Source organism: Mesoplodon mirus, assembly GCF_964341445.2.
Source record: "Mesoplodon mirus genome assembly, chromosome: 2".
Classification (NCBI taxonomy): Eukaryota; Metazoa; Chordata; class Mammalia; order Artiodactyla; family Ziphiidae; genus Mesoplodon; species Mesoplodon mirus.
Window position 1 is genome coordinate 153,337,826 of NC_138977.1, and position 17,267 is coordinate 153,355,092.

The 17,267-nt window shown below is 37.0% G+C and overlaps 1 protein-coding gene across 1 annotated transcript in view; it reads left to right on the forward strand.

Annotated features, from left to right (window-relative positions):
* ELOVL6 (ELOVL fatty acid elongase 6) overlaps window positions 1–17,267 on the forward strand; it is a 141,482-nt gene that overhangs the window by 78,927 nt on the left and 45,288 nt on the right. The window contains exon 3 of the mRNA XM_082639109.1: window positions 1,850–1,981. Coding sequence (XP_082495235.1) covers window positions 1,850–1,981 — 132 coding nt within the window. The remainder of the gene's footprint in view (window positions 1–1,849; window positions 1,982–17,267) is intronic.

Sequence of the window (17,267 nt, forward strand, 5' to 3'; positions counted from 1 at the left end):
GCACAGCTGTTCATTTACTCAGTTAGTGTTCACTGAGCCCCCATGTGCCCAGGTGCATAAATATTTTCCCCTATTAGAAGATTTGATATGACAAGATCATGATCATTCAACAGGTATTTATTAAGCACTTACTGTGTGCCAGGTCTTGTGTTTCCAAGAGTTTGCGACACTCAGTGGAAGTGATTTATTTGACCTTATTTACCAGTTGATTTCGGGAATCCCTGCTTTATTTGGTGGGGTTCACCAGGTAGGTCACTTGCACTCACTGGAGGAGGAGTGATGCTTCTGTAAATAATCAGATCCCTCATGAATCAGCAATACATGGTAGTGGTTAGGGGAAAAAATATGAAGCCTTTTACAAGTAATGCTCTTCAGGTTAATGCATTTTGCTTTTTGTATTATATCTTGTAACTTATTTTTCAGCCCTTTCCATTTTAACCTGAGTGAGGAATACCCATTTTAAAAGAAACATTGCTTTATCATATCAGAAAGTATACTCAGATGTTTCAGTTATTTACATAGCCTCTGTTACTTTCTGTTGAATCAAAGTCTACAAAAGCTTTGTGTTTTTTGTTCTTTATGGCATTATCAATACTATTGTTCACTTCTCCTTGGTACGATAATAAACCAGAGGACGTGCAGATTTTATTTAGTTAGACCTTCCTGACTGAAAGTCCCACCTAAATCTGACTAACAAAAAGAGAAAAGGACTAATGGGCCCCTGTGTTCCATTATCTTTTTTGTTAATCTTGTGTTGTCTCTCCATTCTTAATATTGCTTGAGTTCTGTTTGTTTCCCAGAGTATTTTAAAGCAAATCCAAGACATATAATTTCACCCATAAATATTAACTGATAAGAGCTTTTAATAGATTATGACTGATAACTTTCTGATTTTATTAAAGATTTTTTAAAAACAATTAGTTTGTTCAAATATGGATCCAAAAAAGTTCTGCATGTTACCCTTGATTGTTATGTCTCTCAAGTCACTTTTAATCTAGAACAGTCCCAGATTTTGATTTCTTACCACTGACATTTTGAAGAAATAAATTCAGCTGTCCTACAGAATGTCCAAAGTTTGGCTTTATCCCCTATCTTTCCTATAAGCAGGTAGTAAAATCAGATATCTGATGAGATTCAAGCTCAAGGTGTTAAGCCACTGTACTGTAGGTGGTTCTGTGTTCTTCCTATTGCATTGTATGATGTCTGACAGGCCTATTATTGATGATAATACTGAAATTTAATACCTGCCTCGCTTAGTGGAGAAGATGTCAGGAATCCATCCTGGGTGGGGGGGGCTTTAAGTCATGTAGCTTAATTTTAGTGTTTTAAATCATCAAGTGTTTCTCCAAAATCATTTTTTAGTATCATTAGCCTATTAGGAAGATGCCATTTTAAAAGGCCTTCTTGTCCTAGGACACAACTCTGTCATCTAATATTTTATTTCCAATAAAAATAATTCCTTTTAAAAAATTCATCTATCCAAATGGTCCAACAAACTGAAAAATAATTCTCTCAGTGAAAAGGTTTCTTTTTTACCTCAGTGCTATGTTGTTGGAATGTTTATAGTTATAGAGCCCAAAAAGAAAATCTATCTATCCTGATATGGGTTGGTTAATCCAGATGATGTAATTTGTCAGGAGAGGATTCAACAGCCGCCATGTTGCCAAATGGATAAACATTCTCTCTTCAGTGAAGGGAGCACATTCCCAAGAATATGTTTTTGGTGCTTACCAAGAGGAGAGTGGTATAAAAGTTGATGAACAATGAATAAATATAAACTTCTAATGAATAAAAAGAATTGCTTAAAGATCTTTATTTCATAAGATTTTGGTTTTCTGTTTGTTCATAGGAAGAAATCTTTCCTGTTTTCCGCTCTGTATGCTGCCTTTATCTTCGGTGGTCGGCACCTAATGAACAAACGGGCGAAGTTTGAACTGAGGAAGCCATTAGTGCTCTGGTCTCTGACCCTTGCAGTCTTCAGGTAGGTTTTTTTGTTTGTTGTTTTTTTTTCATTTTCCAAATAACATCCATCCATTTCATCAGACTCTGCTGAAAGAAGCAACAATCGAACATTTTATCATACATCTCATATTTTTGATTATTAAGGGTGGAAAATAAACCCATGTCCAGAGCGAAAGCCTTCATTGCAACCAAACTTACCACACTGTACTCAGGCTCTAATTTTGAGAGCTCTCAGGCCATCTCCTTTCTTGTCCAAACTGTTCATGCAGTAATTCAGTTTATGTCTTAGGACTAGAAGCAGAGCATCAACTCCATTATTTTTGTCATATAAGTATAGATGAAGGGCTAAATGAAAAGCCACAGCAGTAAACTGTGGAAGTGTATGGTAGAGTAGGGTTCCAATGTGGTGGGCATGCTGCTACTGACTAATACTTAATCAAAAATGGCTTTCAGGCATGTGACCAGACACTGGACACCTGTCTGTGTTAGTATCACTAGAGCAGAGAATGTTTTTGTTCCATATCCCCCAAAACATCCTCCACCCTCACTGCCTGAACTGACTCACAGGCATAGGCTTATGCAGCCAAGTCTTACTTTGCACTGGATAAAACTCATCATAGAGGCTGTCAGGACCAGGCCTGGTCTCTCCAGGGACATCTGCCAGCCAACATCCAGACCCACACCTGGAAGCCTGAAGGAACATTCCTAGTTTTGTAATATCTGGTGATTTGGCAATCATAAGGCGAATTAGCACACAGCTGGTGTCCAAACAGGTGCCAGAATTTACCTTCAGTGCTAACAAAGGCACCTGTTCTATTTGTGTTTTGCTTGTCAAAACCAGCAAATTGATAACTAGGCTTGGGGTGTAGGGGAGCAGGTATAGATAGATATGCTACAGAATAAAAACCTATTCATTTTAATATTTAAGAGCATTTCTACTTTTTTCATATTACATATTAACTGTTCTACCGCTAAGGAGAAATAGATGGTATCATTAAAAGCCTCTCATTAGTCACTTAAGGCTTATTAAAGATGATCAGGCAGGAGGAGGATTTTTGTTAACTGATGATCTGTACATCTCCATTAGGTTGGCTCCCTGCAACTAAAACACTCCTTTGCTTGCTATTACCGCATGCACTCTTTATTTCGGTGCATTTTGTAGGGTGCAACATTTGAGGTACTTGTGATTTGACTCTGTCACTAAAGACTCCTTCCATTTCAATATGTATCAGGTTGGAATTCTCTAATACAAAGCAGCATTTTCATTTTTATTTACATTGAAGGTTCACAGAGTATGCCTCACCTAAAGTATTTTGATATTTGAGGAAAAAATTATGCTAATGATGCCTTTCAGCATTTTACAGATCTTTCAACATCCCTTGAGTCTTTATCTTTTGTTTTTGTTTTGTTTATTTTTTTGCGGTATACGGACCTCTCACTGCTGTGGTCTCTCCTGTTGCGGAGTACAGGCTCTGGACGCGCAGGCTCAGCGGCCATGGCTCACGGGCCCAGCCGCTCCGCGGCATGTGGGATCTTCCCAGACCGGGACACGAACCTTCATCCCCTGCATTGGCAGGCGGACTCTCAACTGCTGCGCCACCAGGGGAAGCCCTGTTTTGTTTTTTTTTGTTTTTTTTTTTTAACAACATATATAAGCAGAGAAGAGAGTTCAAGGACCCCCATGCACCTGTTACCCTGCTTAAACAGTTATCAACAGTGTTAATCTTATTTCATCTATATCCCTACCAACCTCTCCCTTGTCCCCAAATTATTTGGAAGTAATACAGACTCAAATATTTCTGAATGAAATGATACCATTTCTAAAAGTAGTCTTATTAAAAAATCGATCACAGTATCATTACCTCATCTAAATTAGTAATAATTCTTTATTATTGAGTGTTCCAGTTTCTCCAGTTGTCTTATAAATGGTTCTTTTTTATTACAATTTATTTTTAAGAATCTTGACCTAACTGACATACACACTACTATATATAAAATAGATAACTAATAAGGACCTAAAAAAAATAAACAATCCTGGTCCAGATAGGTTCACACATTTCCATTGGTTGATTTCTTTAAACTAAGAAGTTCTTCCTTCCTCTCCAAGCCCCTCCTCCCACTCATAATCCATCCTTTGGAGAGTCTAAATCATTTTCCTTTTAGAGTTTCCCCCAGACTGGATGTTACTGATCATATTCTTCTGTCCCCTGTATTCTTTGTTAGTTGTTAGTTAGATCTAGAAATTTTATTATATTTAGGTTTAATGTTTGACAGAACTTTTTACAAGAAGTTAGTGTAGCAAAGGCAGGATAAATGCTTGATTCTTTGGTCATATTTAGCAGTTTCAAAAAAACACTTGATTACTTAGCATGTGAATAATGGGTTTTTTAAAGTATCATTAAGAGTTCATAGATTTATACTTTTTTACATGTCAATGATTTTGAGATGAATTTGGATTTGATGTATTGTAGTCCATTGCTATTATTCTTTTAGATGCTAAGTTATCCCATGTTTGGCTAGTGGGAGTTTCTTCACATTGGCTCCTGAATCCTTGTCCATGTACTGAGTAGTGCTCATAGCTTGATTTTGTGTATGTGTATGCATGTCTGTGTGGGTATGGGGGCGGGGGACAGGGATGACAAGCTGTTGCAGGCCAAGCGTGTTGCCTATTCCTTGTCCAGAACTGGAACCAGTCATTTCTCAAAGGATCCCAAGTTCATCCCAAGTTCCCTTGGGAAAGGGAGATAGTATTTAGAAATGACTCTCTAAGTACTAGGGGTGGTTGTTGTCCCTAAGGTAGTTCTTATTTCTAGGCCTCTCAGGGGGCAGAAATAGAAAATTATTTATTTTTTGAAAGAAATGTATCCAGAGTTAGTACTGATACCTCCAATTCATATTTATGCCTAGAGAGTTTTTACTTAATTACCTCATTTTCCCTTCCTCCTATGCCAAAATCCAAGTTCCCAATGTCAGCCAGTAATTACTCATTTACTTACCCCACAATGCATATGCAATAGTTGTTAACACTACCAAGTCTTTTTTAGATTGACAGGTTCTTTTTGCATCTTCCATTTCCTTAATTCTATTTGTTACTTTACTTTCTTCAGAGCCACGTTTTGTGTAAAATTTTAAAAGCTGGAACTACACAGAGGTGTCCAAGCATGGACTGTCTAGGGTCTTGTAAAAATTTATCATAATATTCTAATCAGTTATTTGGAAAACATTATTATGGAATTCTATGGTTGTATTAGTTGAACATGGTTCCATGTTAGGAAGAGTGTATTGAGGTTTCTCTGTGCTTAAAGAATTCTGGTCAACAGTGTATTGAATGAAAAAGGCTACATACAGAATGATTTTTTATGTAATGTTTATGTAAATTTTACTCCTAGACATGAAACATGCTGTTCATTAATACATTTAAGTATTTGTAAAGTATCTAAAAAGATACTGGAAGAAAATATACTCAATTCTTACATCTATGGAAAGGCAGAGGAGACAGGCTTTTATTGATTGCCTACTATTTACTGGAAAATAAAGCAGAAAAAAATTCAGTGCTTGTAGAGCTTGGTTCTAGTGGACTGGTAGTTTGGAAGCAAAGAGGATTTAAATTTTTTTTGCTATGCGTTATCTTCCTTTTCAAAACAAATGAAGCAAACATAATATTGACAACTCAATTCTGGATATTGGCTGTTGATTATTCTTTGTGCTTTTCAGCATTCAAAACCTTTTCTAAAATATACACATATGCATATACAATCTCATACACAGCCTAGAGAATCTCAAGTGATATTTGCTCTTTATTTTAGAATCCAAATAGCTTTTGAATGAAATTGACATAAAGCATCAAAAATAAGCTTGTCTCACAAACAGATGTTTTGATGGGTATTAATAAAAATTCTCCTATCTTGGTCATATAAGATAACCTCATTATTACAAGAATATGTTTTTGTAGAAATTTTTGAATGGCTCTTACTATAATTCACAAATTTTTAAATCCACCTGTAAATGGTGTCTAATATAGAAGTATACAAAGTCCTTACACAAGAGACAGTCCTGCATCAGATGGTATGCAATTCAGTAGGACGCTAAGGACCAAACATCTACTCCACTCCCAACTCCTTACTACTAATAGGATGTGATATCATGGATTTGGAAAAAGAAAGAAAGAGAAAGAGAGCCAAACTTTTCTGTTAGAGGAATTAGAAATGAGGGGGTGGAGGGCAAAGAACAGTAAGATTTTTCTGAAAAGATTTTTTTATATATTTTACTGCTTAGAACTAATGTCTTTTCCCCAGCTTTTCAAGCTTGCCTATTAGCTCTTTATAGTAACTAGAGACCCAACTGTGACATATTTCCGGATACTCCAAACTGTGTTTACTCATGAACTGAGACAATTGGGTGGAAATTAAATCAGATATGTAGGCTCCCTAAGCAAAAAGAAAAACCCTCTCTTCTTACTGCTCTGCTTCAGAAAGAAGTGGGGAGTTTTGTATAATTTGGCGAGCATTACCTGTAGAATGTTTTCTTTCTTTCTCTTTACCTTTGGGTGTTGACTGAATATGAGAGCAGACTTCATACAGGCTGAATACAATATAATTTATTGAAAGCTGTCATAAGTTTTGAAGGAGTAGATAGAATATGATCAAGTGAGGTTTTCCCTAGGCCCGCCATGGGTTTATTTCATTGGAGAATGATTTCTCTGGGGTTTTCTTGACAATTTCTTCCCATTACCCCCAAACCCCGCTTCCCCTTTTAGATCTAAGCCATCAGCTTCTGGTGTCAATTAGTCTTTATGGATATGACTGGGTGGGGCACAGCAGCCTACTTCCACCCAACCCAAGGATAAGCATTTCCTTATTTGATGAGATAATTCCAGGTGGCATTTGGCCCTACATGTTTGAATATTTCCTTAGGGAAAATTCTGAGAAAATTTCTGGTAACTTGAATTTGTAAGTCCTTTACATGAGACTGTTGCTTATGGCAAACAGCATCAAACCTTTCAAGGTGCCAACCATCCATTCTTCCCAGACACTGCCAAGTCTTTAAATCATGCTGCTATGACATCTCACCTGGGTTACTTCAGTTGATTTGTAAAGGACTTTCTATGTATTGATTTAATAACTTCAAACCCTTCTAGATTGGGTGCAGATGTGCATGCTTCTGATTCAAGCAGCCTTTACCAGGTATCTGTCTGGCAGTGTTTGCCTCTCATTGGCAGCATAAGGAGCCTTCTTCTCGGTCTCTGACCCAGAGGCAGGTCAAAGCAGGTTGTCTAGTCAGTGCACATTAGTGTTAATTACTTTGTGCTGCTTATTTATAGAGGCCAGTGTCACACCTGCTTCAAATATGTTTATTCCTGTTTCCTGGTGATTCACTCTGGCCTCAATTGTTTTATGCTTTATTTGCTCAAAGCCAGATTGTCTCACTTTACAGTTTGACTTTTTGCCTTGTTATTAACCAGCAATTTTCCCTGTTGAAACTCATTTTTATTTCCTGGCCATATTTTTATTTTGTCATTGAATTTCATCTTTGGCTTAAGTACAAAATATATTCAAGATGAATAGAAAATTACTCTTTTTCTTTATTTAGTAAGATTTTCATGAACAAAGAGCTTATATATAGCATAGGACACATTCAGAAAAGTATGTTTAACAGAGCAGAGCAGCAGATGAATAGCATTTAATCAAATCTATTCGTGGTTTTATACACACACCCATCAATATTTAATATTAGAAGAATTATTGGCAAGTGCCTTATTTTTAAAGAAACAGATATATAATAAAACCAACTGAAGCTGTTCAGATGAGAAAAATATGACACTTTAAAAACCCATATTGAAGGAGTTAAGTACATCATTGACCTGTAAAATGATGAAACATTGAAAATGACAAATTTCAGAACTTAATTTATACTCGAGCACCTTGTGTCTAGTATTTTGCTATATGGTTGCCAGAAGTGGTCCTTAATCCACAGAGAGCAACATTACAGATAATGATTACAGTGATATTAATGATATAAAGGAAATGGATACATAAATTATAAATGTCATAGGAGAAAAGCTGCTATTTTATCAATAACAGATTATAAATTTCACATTTTAAGATGTAACATCAAAAGGGCAAAAGTAACAAAGCATAAGATACTTCTAGAAAGCATATGCTGAGAAGTAAAAAAGCAAGATGATGAATAATCATGGGAATGTGATACCACGTATGAAAAGTTTAATAACCCATAGCATAAAAACAATGTTTAAAAAGTTCAGGCTAGTGATTATATCTTTCCGGGGAGGCAGGGAGAGCGATGGGATCAAAGAGGGTCCAAAGGAGGCTTCCACTAATTTTGTATGACTTTGTCATTACAAAAAAGTGAAATAAGAAAAAGATAACTGTGTTTGATTCAAGTGTGGATAGCAACTAAAAGAAAGCTAGCAATTGTAGTCATTTTATAAGATCCTGGCAAAATGCAGGTGTATGTTAAACAAAGTAAGTTTATATCAAAACACAAACTTTGTACCCTATTGATCCAAACACACACCCCAATAATGGCAGATTTATAGTTGGAATTAAGAATGTTTTTTGTTTTCTGTTTTCTGACAGTGACCCTGAGTTCATTGTGTATGTGTAGCTGGAAGGATAATTTGGGAACCTTTCTTTTGTCCATTTATTGTGACACTAGTTGAATCACTTGACTCATTTTGAAAAACCAAGAGCAGTTATATAAAGAAATGGCAACTCTCCATCCTTTAAAGTGAGATAGAACCTATAAACTAGAATCCGTACTTCCTGGTGTGCTCTGAGTAACCTTAGTTTTATGCTATGCCTAGTGTCTTGGTGTAATTACTAACAGCTCCCCTTTCACTCTAGAAAATGGTCCACTTTGAATGGTAAATGATATGGTTAATCTGTTTATAATCCACTGAAGAATTGTGTTGGCTTCATAAAACAGAAAAAGGGAAAATTCCAACCATCATTTACCCAATTTCCCCTAACAAATCTTTATTTTTAGTATTGACCTCTTCTCTGAAACTTGCTCTTCTGTCTATAATATTTCCAAACATGTGACATATCATCACTCAAATTTAAAATATTCAAACCAGATGCCTTTTGGATAACCCTTTAAAATTTCTCAAAATTTGTCACTATTTTCCTAGTGAACATCTTTAAGTCATTCAAAATACTATAAAAATAACTCTTTCAACTGGTCACCAAGTTGTAAAATTCTTCTTAAATATCTTGAGTAGCTGTCTCATCTCCATTTCCACACCAGACACTCCAGTCATGGCCTTCATCACTTCACATCTTAAGTATTACAGACCACCAATTCCTGTTTTCCAAATGTTTTCTCCATCCAAGCTACTCACATACCATATCATCTCTGTGTTTAAACCTTAATTGAAATGCCCTTTTCTTTAGGTTGAAACTTCAAACTGCCCATAAAAAATTAGTCTTTCCTTGACGGACCTTTCACCATTGCCCTATGCAAACGTTCCATTCAAGCCGACATATGTCTCTGATCATTGCCCCCAAAACAAACATACTTTGCCCATGCTCGTTTCTTGTCTTTGAACCTATTATCCCTCCTCTTTCTCCATTCTTCCTCCATTTTTTTCTTTAAGTCTTATTCATCTTAATTTAGGATGTCTTCTCTATAAAGGCTTCTCTGATCATTTCAGCCCATATCTCAGCTTCTACCGACCTTGTTGTTCATCATCATTTAACCAGGCTGTATGCTGCCTTACCCATGTACCCCCGGTAGGCCATGTGAGTTCCTTGGAGCCAGAATTGTGTCTGGCTGTTCCTGGAACACCTTGGCACACACACAGTTTCTGAATTAATGAATAAAAATCTCACACTTGGCCACTTCTCCAGTCACGTGTAATCGACATTTTTATTCATTCCACTCGTTCGCCCTTTATATTTCTTGTATCAATTGCCGCAGACATGCCTCAGTCCAGTCTTCCTTTAGTATCAGGGGGCTTCACCTGTAGAAGTAGAAATGTGCTTCAAGAAATCTAGGATTGATGTCAAACAGTTGAAGGAGCCTTCCAGAGGCCTGCAGAGCACTACACAGTGGGGCCTTTGTTACTCTCTGACCTCTCCTCCTCTCCCCTCTCTCCTCTCTCAGGCCAGAGTGGCAGCTGTGCTGTTCTTCAAACATGCTAGCAAAGCTGCTGCCTCAGGGCTCTCCCACTTGCCGCCCCATCTGCCCAGAACATTTCTTGCCCAATATTCTAACGCCTTGTCCGTCGCCTCCTTCAGACCGTTGCTCAAATTTCGCCTTCCCATCCCTGTCTAAAATCACATTATCCCCCATCTTCTCTCCTCCTTTTCCTTGCCTGATTTAGTTTTCTCCTTGACACGTATCACCTTTCGGCCTACTATATATATTGCTAGTCTTATTCATTCTTTCTCCCCTCCTACTCAACTTTGAGTTCCATGAGGGCAGGGATTTTTGTCTGATTTTTTGCTGTGTCTCTAGTGTCCAAGCAGGTGTTGAATAAATTGTTAGCCTTTCAAAATGAAAAAGGGAAGTGAAGAGAAGAGGTTTGTAAACAATTGTTAGTAAGTTTCCTTGCCTTTTTGGGAAAGTCTTTTTTCCCCAGGGGGAAATAGGATATTTTTTCTGCTTTTTCCTTGAATCCAGGAACAATGTGGATTTTCAAGTATTTCCAGGAAGATAATAATTAGCTTGATTAACTAAATTCATGATATTTTGCTTTTTAAAAAAATATATATATATTATTATTATTATTATTAATTTATTATTTTTTTGCTTTATAACAAATTTAATCAGTTATACATATACATATGTTCCCATATCCCCTCCCTTTTGCGTCTCCCTCCCGCCTTCCCTATCCCACCCCTCCAGGAGGTCACAAAGCACTGAGCTGCTCTCCCTGTGCTCTGCGGCTGCTTCCCACTAGCTATCTACCTTACGTCTGGTAGTGTATATATGTCCATGCTGCTCTTTCACTTTGTCACAGCTTACCCTTCCCCCTCCCCATATCCTCAAGTCCATTCTCTAGTAGGTCTGTGTCTTTATTCCTCTCTTATCCCTATGTTCTTCATGACATTTTTTTTCTTAAATTCCATATATATGTGTCAGCATACAGTATTTGTCTTTCTCTTTCTGACTTACTTCACTCTGTATGACAGACTCTAGGTCCATGCACCTCATTATAAATAGCTCAATTTCATTTCCTTTTATGGCTGAGTAATATTCTATTGTATATATGTGCCACATCTTCTTTACCCATTCATCCGATGATGGACACTTAGGTTGTTTCCATCTCCGGGATATTGTAAATAGGGCTGCTATGAACATTTTGGTACATGTCTCTTTTTGAATTATGGTTTTCTCAGGGTATATGCCCAGTAGTGGGATTGCTGGGTCATATGGTAGTTCTATTTGTAGTTTTTTAAGGAACCTCCATACCGTTCTCCATAGTGGCTGTACCAATTCACATTCCCACCAGCAGTGCAAGAGTGTTCCCTTTTTTCCACACCCTCTCCAGCATTTATTGTTTCTAGATTTTTTGATGATGGCCATTCTGACTGGTGTGAGATGATATGTCATTGTAGTTTTGATTTGCATTTCTCTAATGAGTAAAGATGTTGAGCATTCTTTCATGTGTTTGTTGGCAGTCTGTATATCTTCTGTGGAGAAATGTCTATTTAGGTCTTCTGCCCATTTTTGGCTTGGGTTGTTTGTTTTCTTGTTATTGAGCTGCATGAGCTGCTTGTAAATTTTGGAGATTAATCCTTTGTCAGTTGCTTCATTTGCAAATATTTTCTCCCATTCTGAGGGTTGTCTTTTGGTCTTGTTTATGGTTTCCTTTGCTGTGTAAAAGCTTTGAAGTTTCATTAGGTCCCATGTGTTTATTTTTGTCTTTATTTCCATTTCTCTAGGAGGTGGGTCAGAAAGGATCTTGCTGTGATTTATGTCATAGAGTGTTCTGCCTATGTTTTCCTCTAAGAGTTTGATAGTGTCTGGCCTTACATTTAGGTCTTTAATCCATTTTGAGCTTATTTTTGTGTATGGTGTTAGGGAGTGATCTAATCTCATACTTTTACATGTCCCTATCCAGTTTTCCCAGCACCACTTATTGAAGAGACTATCCTTTCTCCACTGTACATTCCTGCCTCCTTTATCAAAGATAAGGTGACCATATGTCCGTGGGTTTATCTCTGGGCTTTCTATCCTGTTCCACTGATCTATCTTTCTGTTTTTGTGCCAGTACCATACTGTCTTGATTACCGTAGCTTTGTAGTATAGTCTGAAGTCACGGAGCCTGATTCCTCCAGTTCCATTTTTCGTTCTCAAGATTGCTTTGGCTATTCGGGGTCTTTTGTGTTTCCATACAAATTGTGAAATTTTTTGTTCTGGTTCTGTGAAAAATGCCAGTGGTAGTTTGATAGGGATTGCATTGAATCTGTAGATTGCTTTGGGTAGTAGAGTCATTTTCACAATGTTGATTCTTCTAATCCAAGAACATGGTACATCTCTCCATCTATTTGTATCATCTTTAATTTCTTTCATCAGTGTCTTATAATTTTCTGCATACAGGTCTTTTGTCTCCTTAGGTAGGTTTATTCCTAGATATTTTATTCTTTTTGTTGCAATGGTAAATGGGAGTGTTTCCTTGATTTCACTTTCAGATTTTTCATCATTAGTATATAGGAATGCCAGAGATTTCTGTGCATTAATTTTGTATCCTGCAACTTGACCAAATTCATTGATTAGCTCTAGTAGTTTTCTGGTAGCATCTTTAGGATTCTCTATGTATAGTATCATGTCATCTGCAAACAGTGACAGCTTTACTTCTTCTTTTCCAATTTGGATTCCTTTTATTTCCTTTTCTTCTCTGATTGCTGTGGCTAAAACTTCCAAAACTAGGTTGAATAAGAGTGGTGAGAGTGGGCAACCTTGTCTTGTTCCTGATCTTAGTGGAAATGGTTTCAGTATTTCACCATTGAGGATGATGCTGGCTGTGGGTTTGTCATATATGGCCTTTATTATGTTGAGGAAAGTTCCCTCTATGCCTACTTTCTGCAGGGTTTTTATCATAAATGGGTGTTGAATTTTGTCGAAAGCTTTCTCTGCATCTATTGAGATGATCATATGGTTTTTCTCCTTCAATTTGTTAATATGGTGTATCACGTTGATTGATTTGCGTATATTGAAGAATCCTTGCATTCCTGGAATAAACCCCACTTGATCATGGTGTATGATCCTTTTAATGTGCTGTTGGATTCTGTTTGCTAGTATTTTGTTGAGGATTTTTGCATCTATGTTCATCAGTGATATCGGCCTGTAGTTTTCTTTCTTTGTGACATCCTTGCCTGGTTTTGGTATCAAGGTGATGGTGGCCTCATAGAATGAGTTTGGGAGTGTTCCTCCCTCTGCTATATTTTGGAAGAGTTTGAGAAGGGTAGGTGTTAGCTCTTCTCTAAATGCTTGATAGAATTCACCTGTGAAGCCATCTGGTCCTGGGCTTTTGTTTGTTGGAAGATTTTTAATCACAGTTTCAATTTCAGTGCTTGTGATTGGTCTGTTCATATTTTCTATTTCTTCCTGATTCAGTCTTGGCAGGGTGTGCATTTCTAAGAATTTGTCCATTTCTTCCAGGTTGTCCATTTTATTGGCATAGAGTTGCTTGTAGTCATCTCTCATGATCTTTTGTATTTCTGCAGTGTCAGTTGTTACTTCTTTTTCATTTCTAATTCTATTGATTTGAGTCTTCTCCCTTTTTTTCTTGATGAGTCTGGCTAATGGTTTATCAATTTTGTTTATCTTCTCAAAGAACCAGCTTTTAGTTTTATTGATCTTTGCTATCGTTTCCTTCATTTCTTTTTCATTTATTTCTGATCTGATTTTTATGATTTCTTTCCTTCTGCTAACTTTGGGATGATTTTGTTCTTCTTTCTCTAATTGCTTTAGGTGCAAGGTTAGGTTGTTTATTCGAGATGTTTCCTGTTTCTAAAGGTGGGATTGTACTGTTATAAACTTCCCTCTTAGAACTGCTTTTGCTGCATCCCATAGGTTTTGGGTCATCGTGTCTCCATTGTCATTTGTTTCTAGGTATTTTTTAATTTCCTCTTTGATTTCTTCAGTGATCACTTCGTTATTAAGTAGTGTATTGTTTAGCCTCCATGTGTTTGTATTTTTTACAGCTCTTTTCCTGTAATTGATATCTAGTCTCATAGCATTGTGGTCAGAAAAGATACTTGATACAATGTCAATTTTCTTAAATTTACCAAGGCTTGATTTGCGACCCAAGATATGATCTATCCTGGAGAATGTTCCATGAGCACTTGAGAAAAATGTGTATTCTGTTGTTTTTGGATGGAATGTCCTATAAATATCAATTAAGCCCATCTTGTTTAATGTATCATTTAAAGCTTGTGTTTCCTTATTTATTTTCATTTTGGATGATCTGTCCATTGGTGAAAGTGGGGTGTTAAAGTCCCCTACTATGAGTGTGTTACTGTCTATTTCCCCTTTTATGGCTGTTAGTATTTGCCTTATGTATTGAGGTGCTCCTATGTTGGGTGCATAAATATTTACAATTGTTATATCTTCTTCTTGGATCGATCCCTTGATCATTATGTAGTGTCCTTCTTTGTCTCTTCTAGTAGTCTTTATTTTAAAGTCTATTTTGTCTGATATGAGAATTGTTACTCCAGCTTTCTTTTGGTTTCCATTTGCATGGAATATCTTTTTCCATCCCCTTACTTTCAATCTGTATGTGTCTCTAGGTCTGAAGTGGGTCTCTTGTAGACAGCATATATATGGGTCTTGCTTTTGTATCCATTCAGCCAATCTGTGTCTTTTGGTGGGAGCATTTAGTCCATTTACATTTAGGGTAATTATTGATATGTATGTTCCTATTCCCATTTCCTTAATTGCTTTGGGTTCGTTATTGTAGGTATATTCCTTCTGTTGTGTTTCTTGCCTAGAGAAGTTCCTTTAGCATTTGTTGTAAAGCTGGTTTGGTGGTGCTGAACTCTCTCAGCTTTTGCTTGTCTGTAAACATTTTAATTTCTCCATCAAATCTGAATGAGATCCTTGCTGGGTAGAGTAATCTTGGTTGCAGGTTTTTCTCCTTCATCACTTTAATTATGTCCTGCCACTCCCTTCTGCCTTGTAGAGTTTCTGCTGAGAGATCAGCTGTTATCCTGATGGGGATTCCCTTGGGTGTTATTTGTTGTTTTTGCCTTGCTGCTTTTAATATGATTTCTTTGTGTTTAATTTTTGACAGTTTGATTAATATGTGTCTTGGCATATTTCTCCTTGGATTTATTCTGTATGGGACTCTCTGTGCCTCCTGGACTTGATTAACTATTTCCTTTCCCATATTAGGGAAGTTTTCAACTATAATCTCTTCAAATATTTTCTCAGTCCCTTTCTTTTTCTCTTCTTCTTCTGGAACCCCTATAATTCGAATGTTGGTGAGTTTAATGTTGTCCCAGAGGTCTCTGAGACTGTCCTCTGTTCTTTTCATTCTTTTTTCTTTATTTTGCTCTGCAGCAGATATTTCCACTATTTTATCTTCCACCTCACTTATCCGTTCTTCTGCCTCAGTTATTCTGCTATTGATCCCATCTAGAGCATTTTTTATTTCATTTATTGTGGTTTTTTTTTCTTAACAAATCCCCTCTCTGAGACCCTATCTCCAGATTTCCCTTCCTTTCTTTTATTTATTTATTTATTTTATTTTATTATATATATATATTTTTTGTGGTACACGGGCCTCTCACTGTTGTGGCCTCTCCCGTTGCGGAGCACAGGCTCTGGATGCGCAGGCTCAGCGGCCATGGCCCATGGGCCCAGCCGCTCTGCGGCATGTGGGATCTTCCCGGACCGGGGCACGAACCCACGTCCCCTGCAGTGGCAGGCGGACTCTCAACCACTGCGCCACCAGGGAAGCCCCATTTATTGTGTTTTTAATCGATGCTTGATTCATCTTTAGTTCTTCTAGGTCCTTGTTAACTGTTTCTTGCATTTTGTCTATTCTATTTCCAAGATTTTGGATCTGGGAAATAGAATCTTGGATCATCTTTACCATCATTATTCTGAATTCTTTTTCAGGTAGACTGCCTATTACCTCTTCATTTGTTAGGTCTGGTGGGTTTTTATCTTGCTCCTTCTCCTGCTGTGTGTTTCTGTCTTCTCATTTTGCTTATGTTACTGTGTTTGGGGTCTCCTTTTTGCAGGCTGCAGGTTCGTAGTTCCCGTTGTTTTTGGTATCTGTCCCCAGAAAAAAATATATTTTTTTAATGTCCATTATGAGGGAGAATTAGGAGCTACTGGTAGAGGAGTTTAGCAAGGAAAGCCAGGAGAACGAGCATCACCCTGCTTTGCAGGTGGCACTTTGCCCTCTAGCAGGCTGACCCCTCCTTCCTTACCTGGAGATGGCACAGACCTGCAGGTCTCTCTACTGCTCCAGATTTGCCTTTCAAATTAAGAAAAAAATCCACTCCTAGTACAATGATCTAGTCCAAATAGGAGAAAAGTATACAGGTTGTTGTTAATGTAGCAAGTTTTTAGAGGACCCAGACTGTCCCCAATGAAATACCTGAAGGGAGCTGCATGTTAATATAAGTCCAGGCAGCAGTGGCCTCTCATATTCCCAGAACTGCTGTCCACTTAACAACGTTTGCTTCTTTACAGTTGGAAATGCTATCCAGTAGTCATAGTTTTAGTAAATAATTTTTTCTACTTGTAAGAGTGAGAATTCTGTTTGTAAAACTGAAAACCATGGAAAAGCACAAACTCAAAACCTTTCATCTCACTACCCACAGATATTTGCTATTAATATTTTGGTGCATGCCCCTTCAATAATTTGATGTTAAGCTTGAGATTCCTTAATCATAATTTTAATTCTCTGTAATCCAATTAATATATTTGAGTTTGGACAAAAATAGGACTTCAGTAATATGTTTGTAGTTCAGGTGCTATAACAACTTAAAACAGGACACATAAGGCATTTTAAATCATTTTACCAAAAGGAATTAGTATTTAAATAGCTGGAATAACATAGCTTTTCTGAAACTTGTGTGAGAAATAACAGCGTTCTCGAAGAGATTTCACAGTAATTTAGGATGTAAGTATAATAACTTCTGAAGCATTTGTTAAGGATTATTTTGAGTTAAGGCTGAGTTAAGGATCATTTTGCTTATAAACTTTTGGTATTACCTCACAAATCCTTAAAGGATCCTTCTTGTTTAGCAGGGTTTAAAAAAATATATAAGATTTTGAACAAAAAATTGAATCCTTAAAAGAATCTTCACACCTAACTTTTA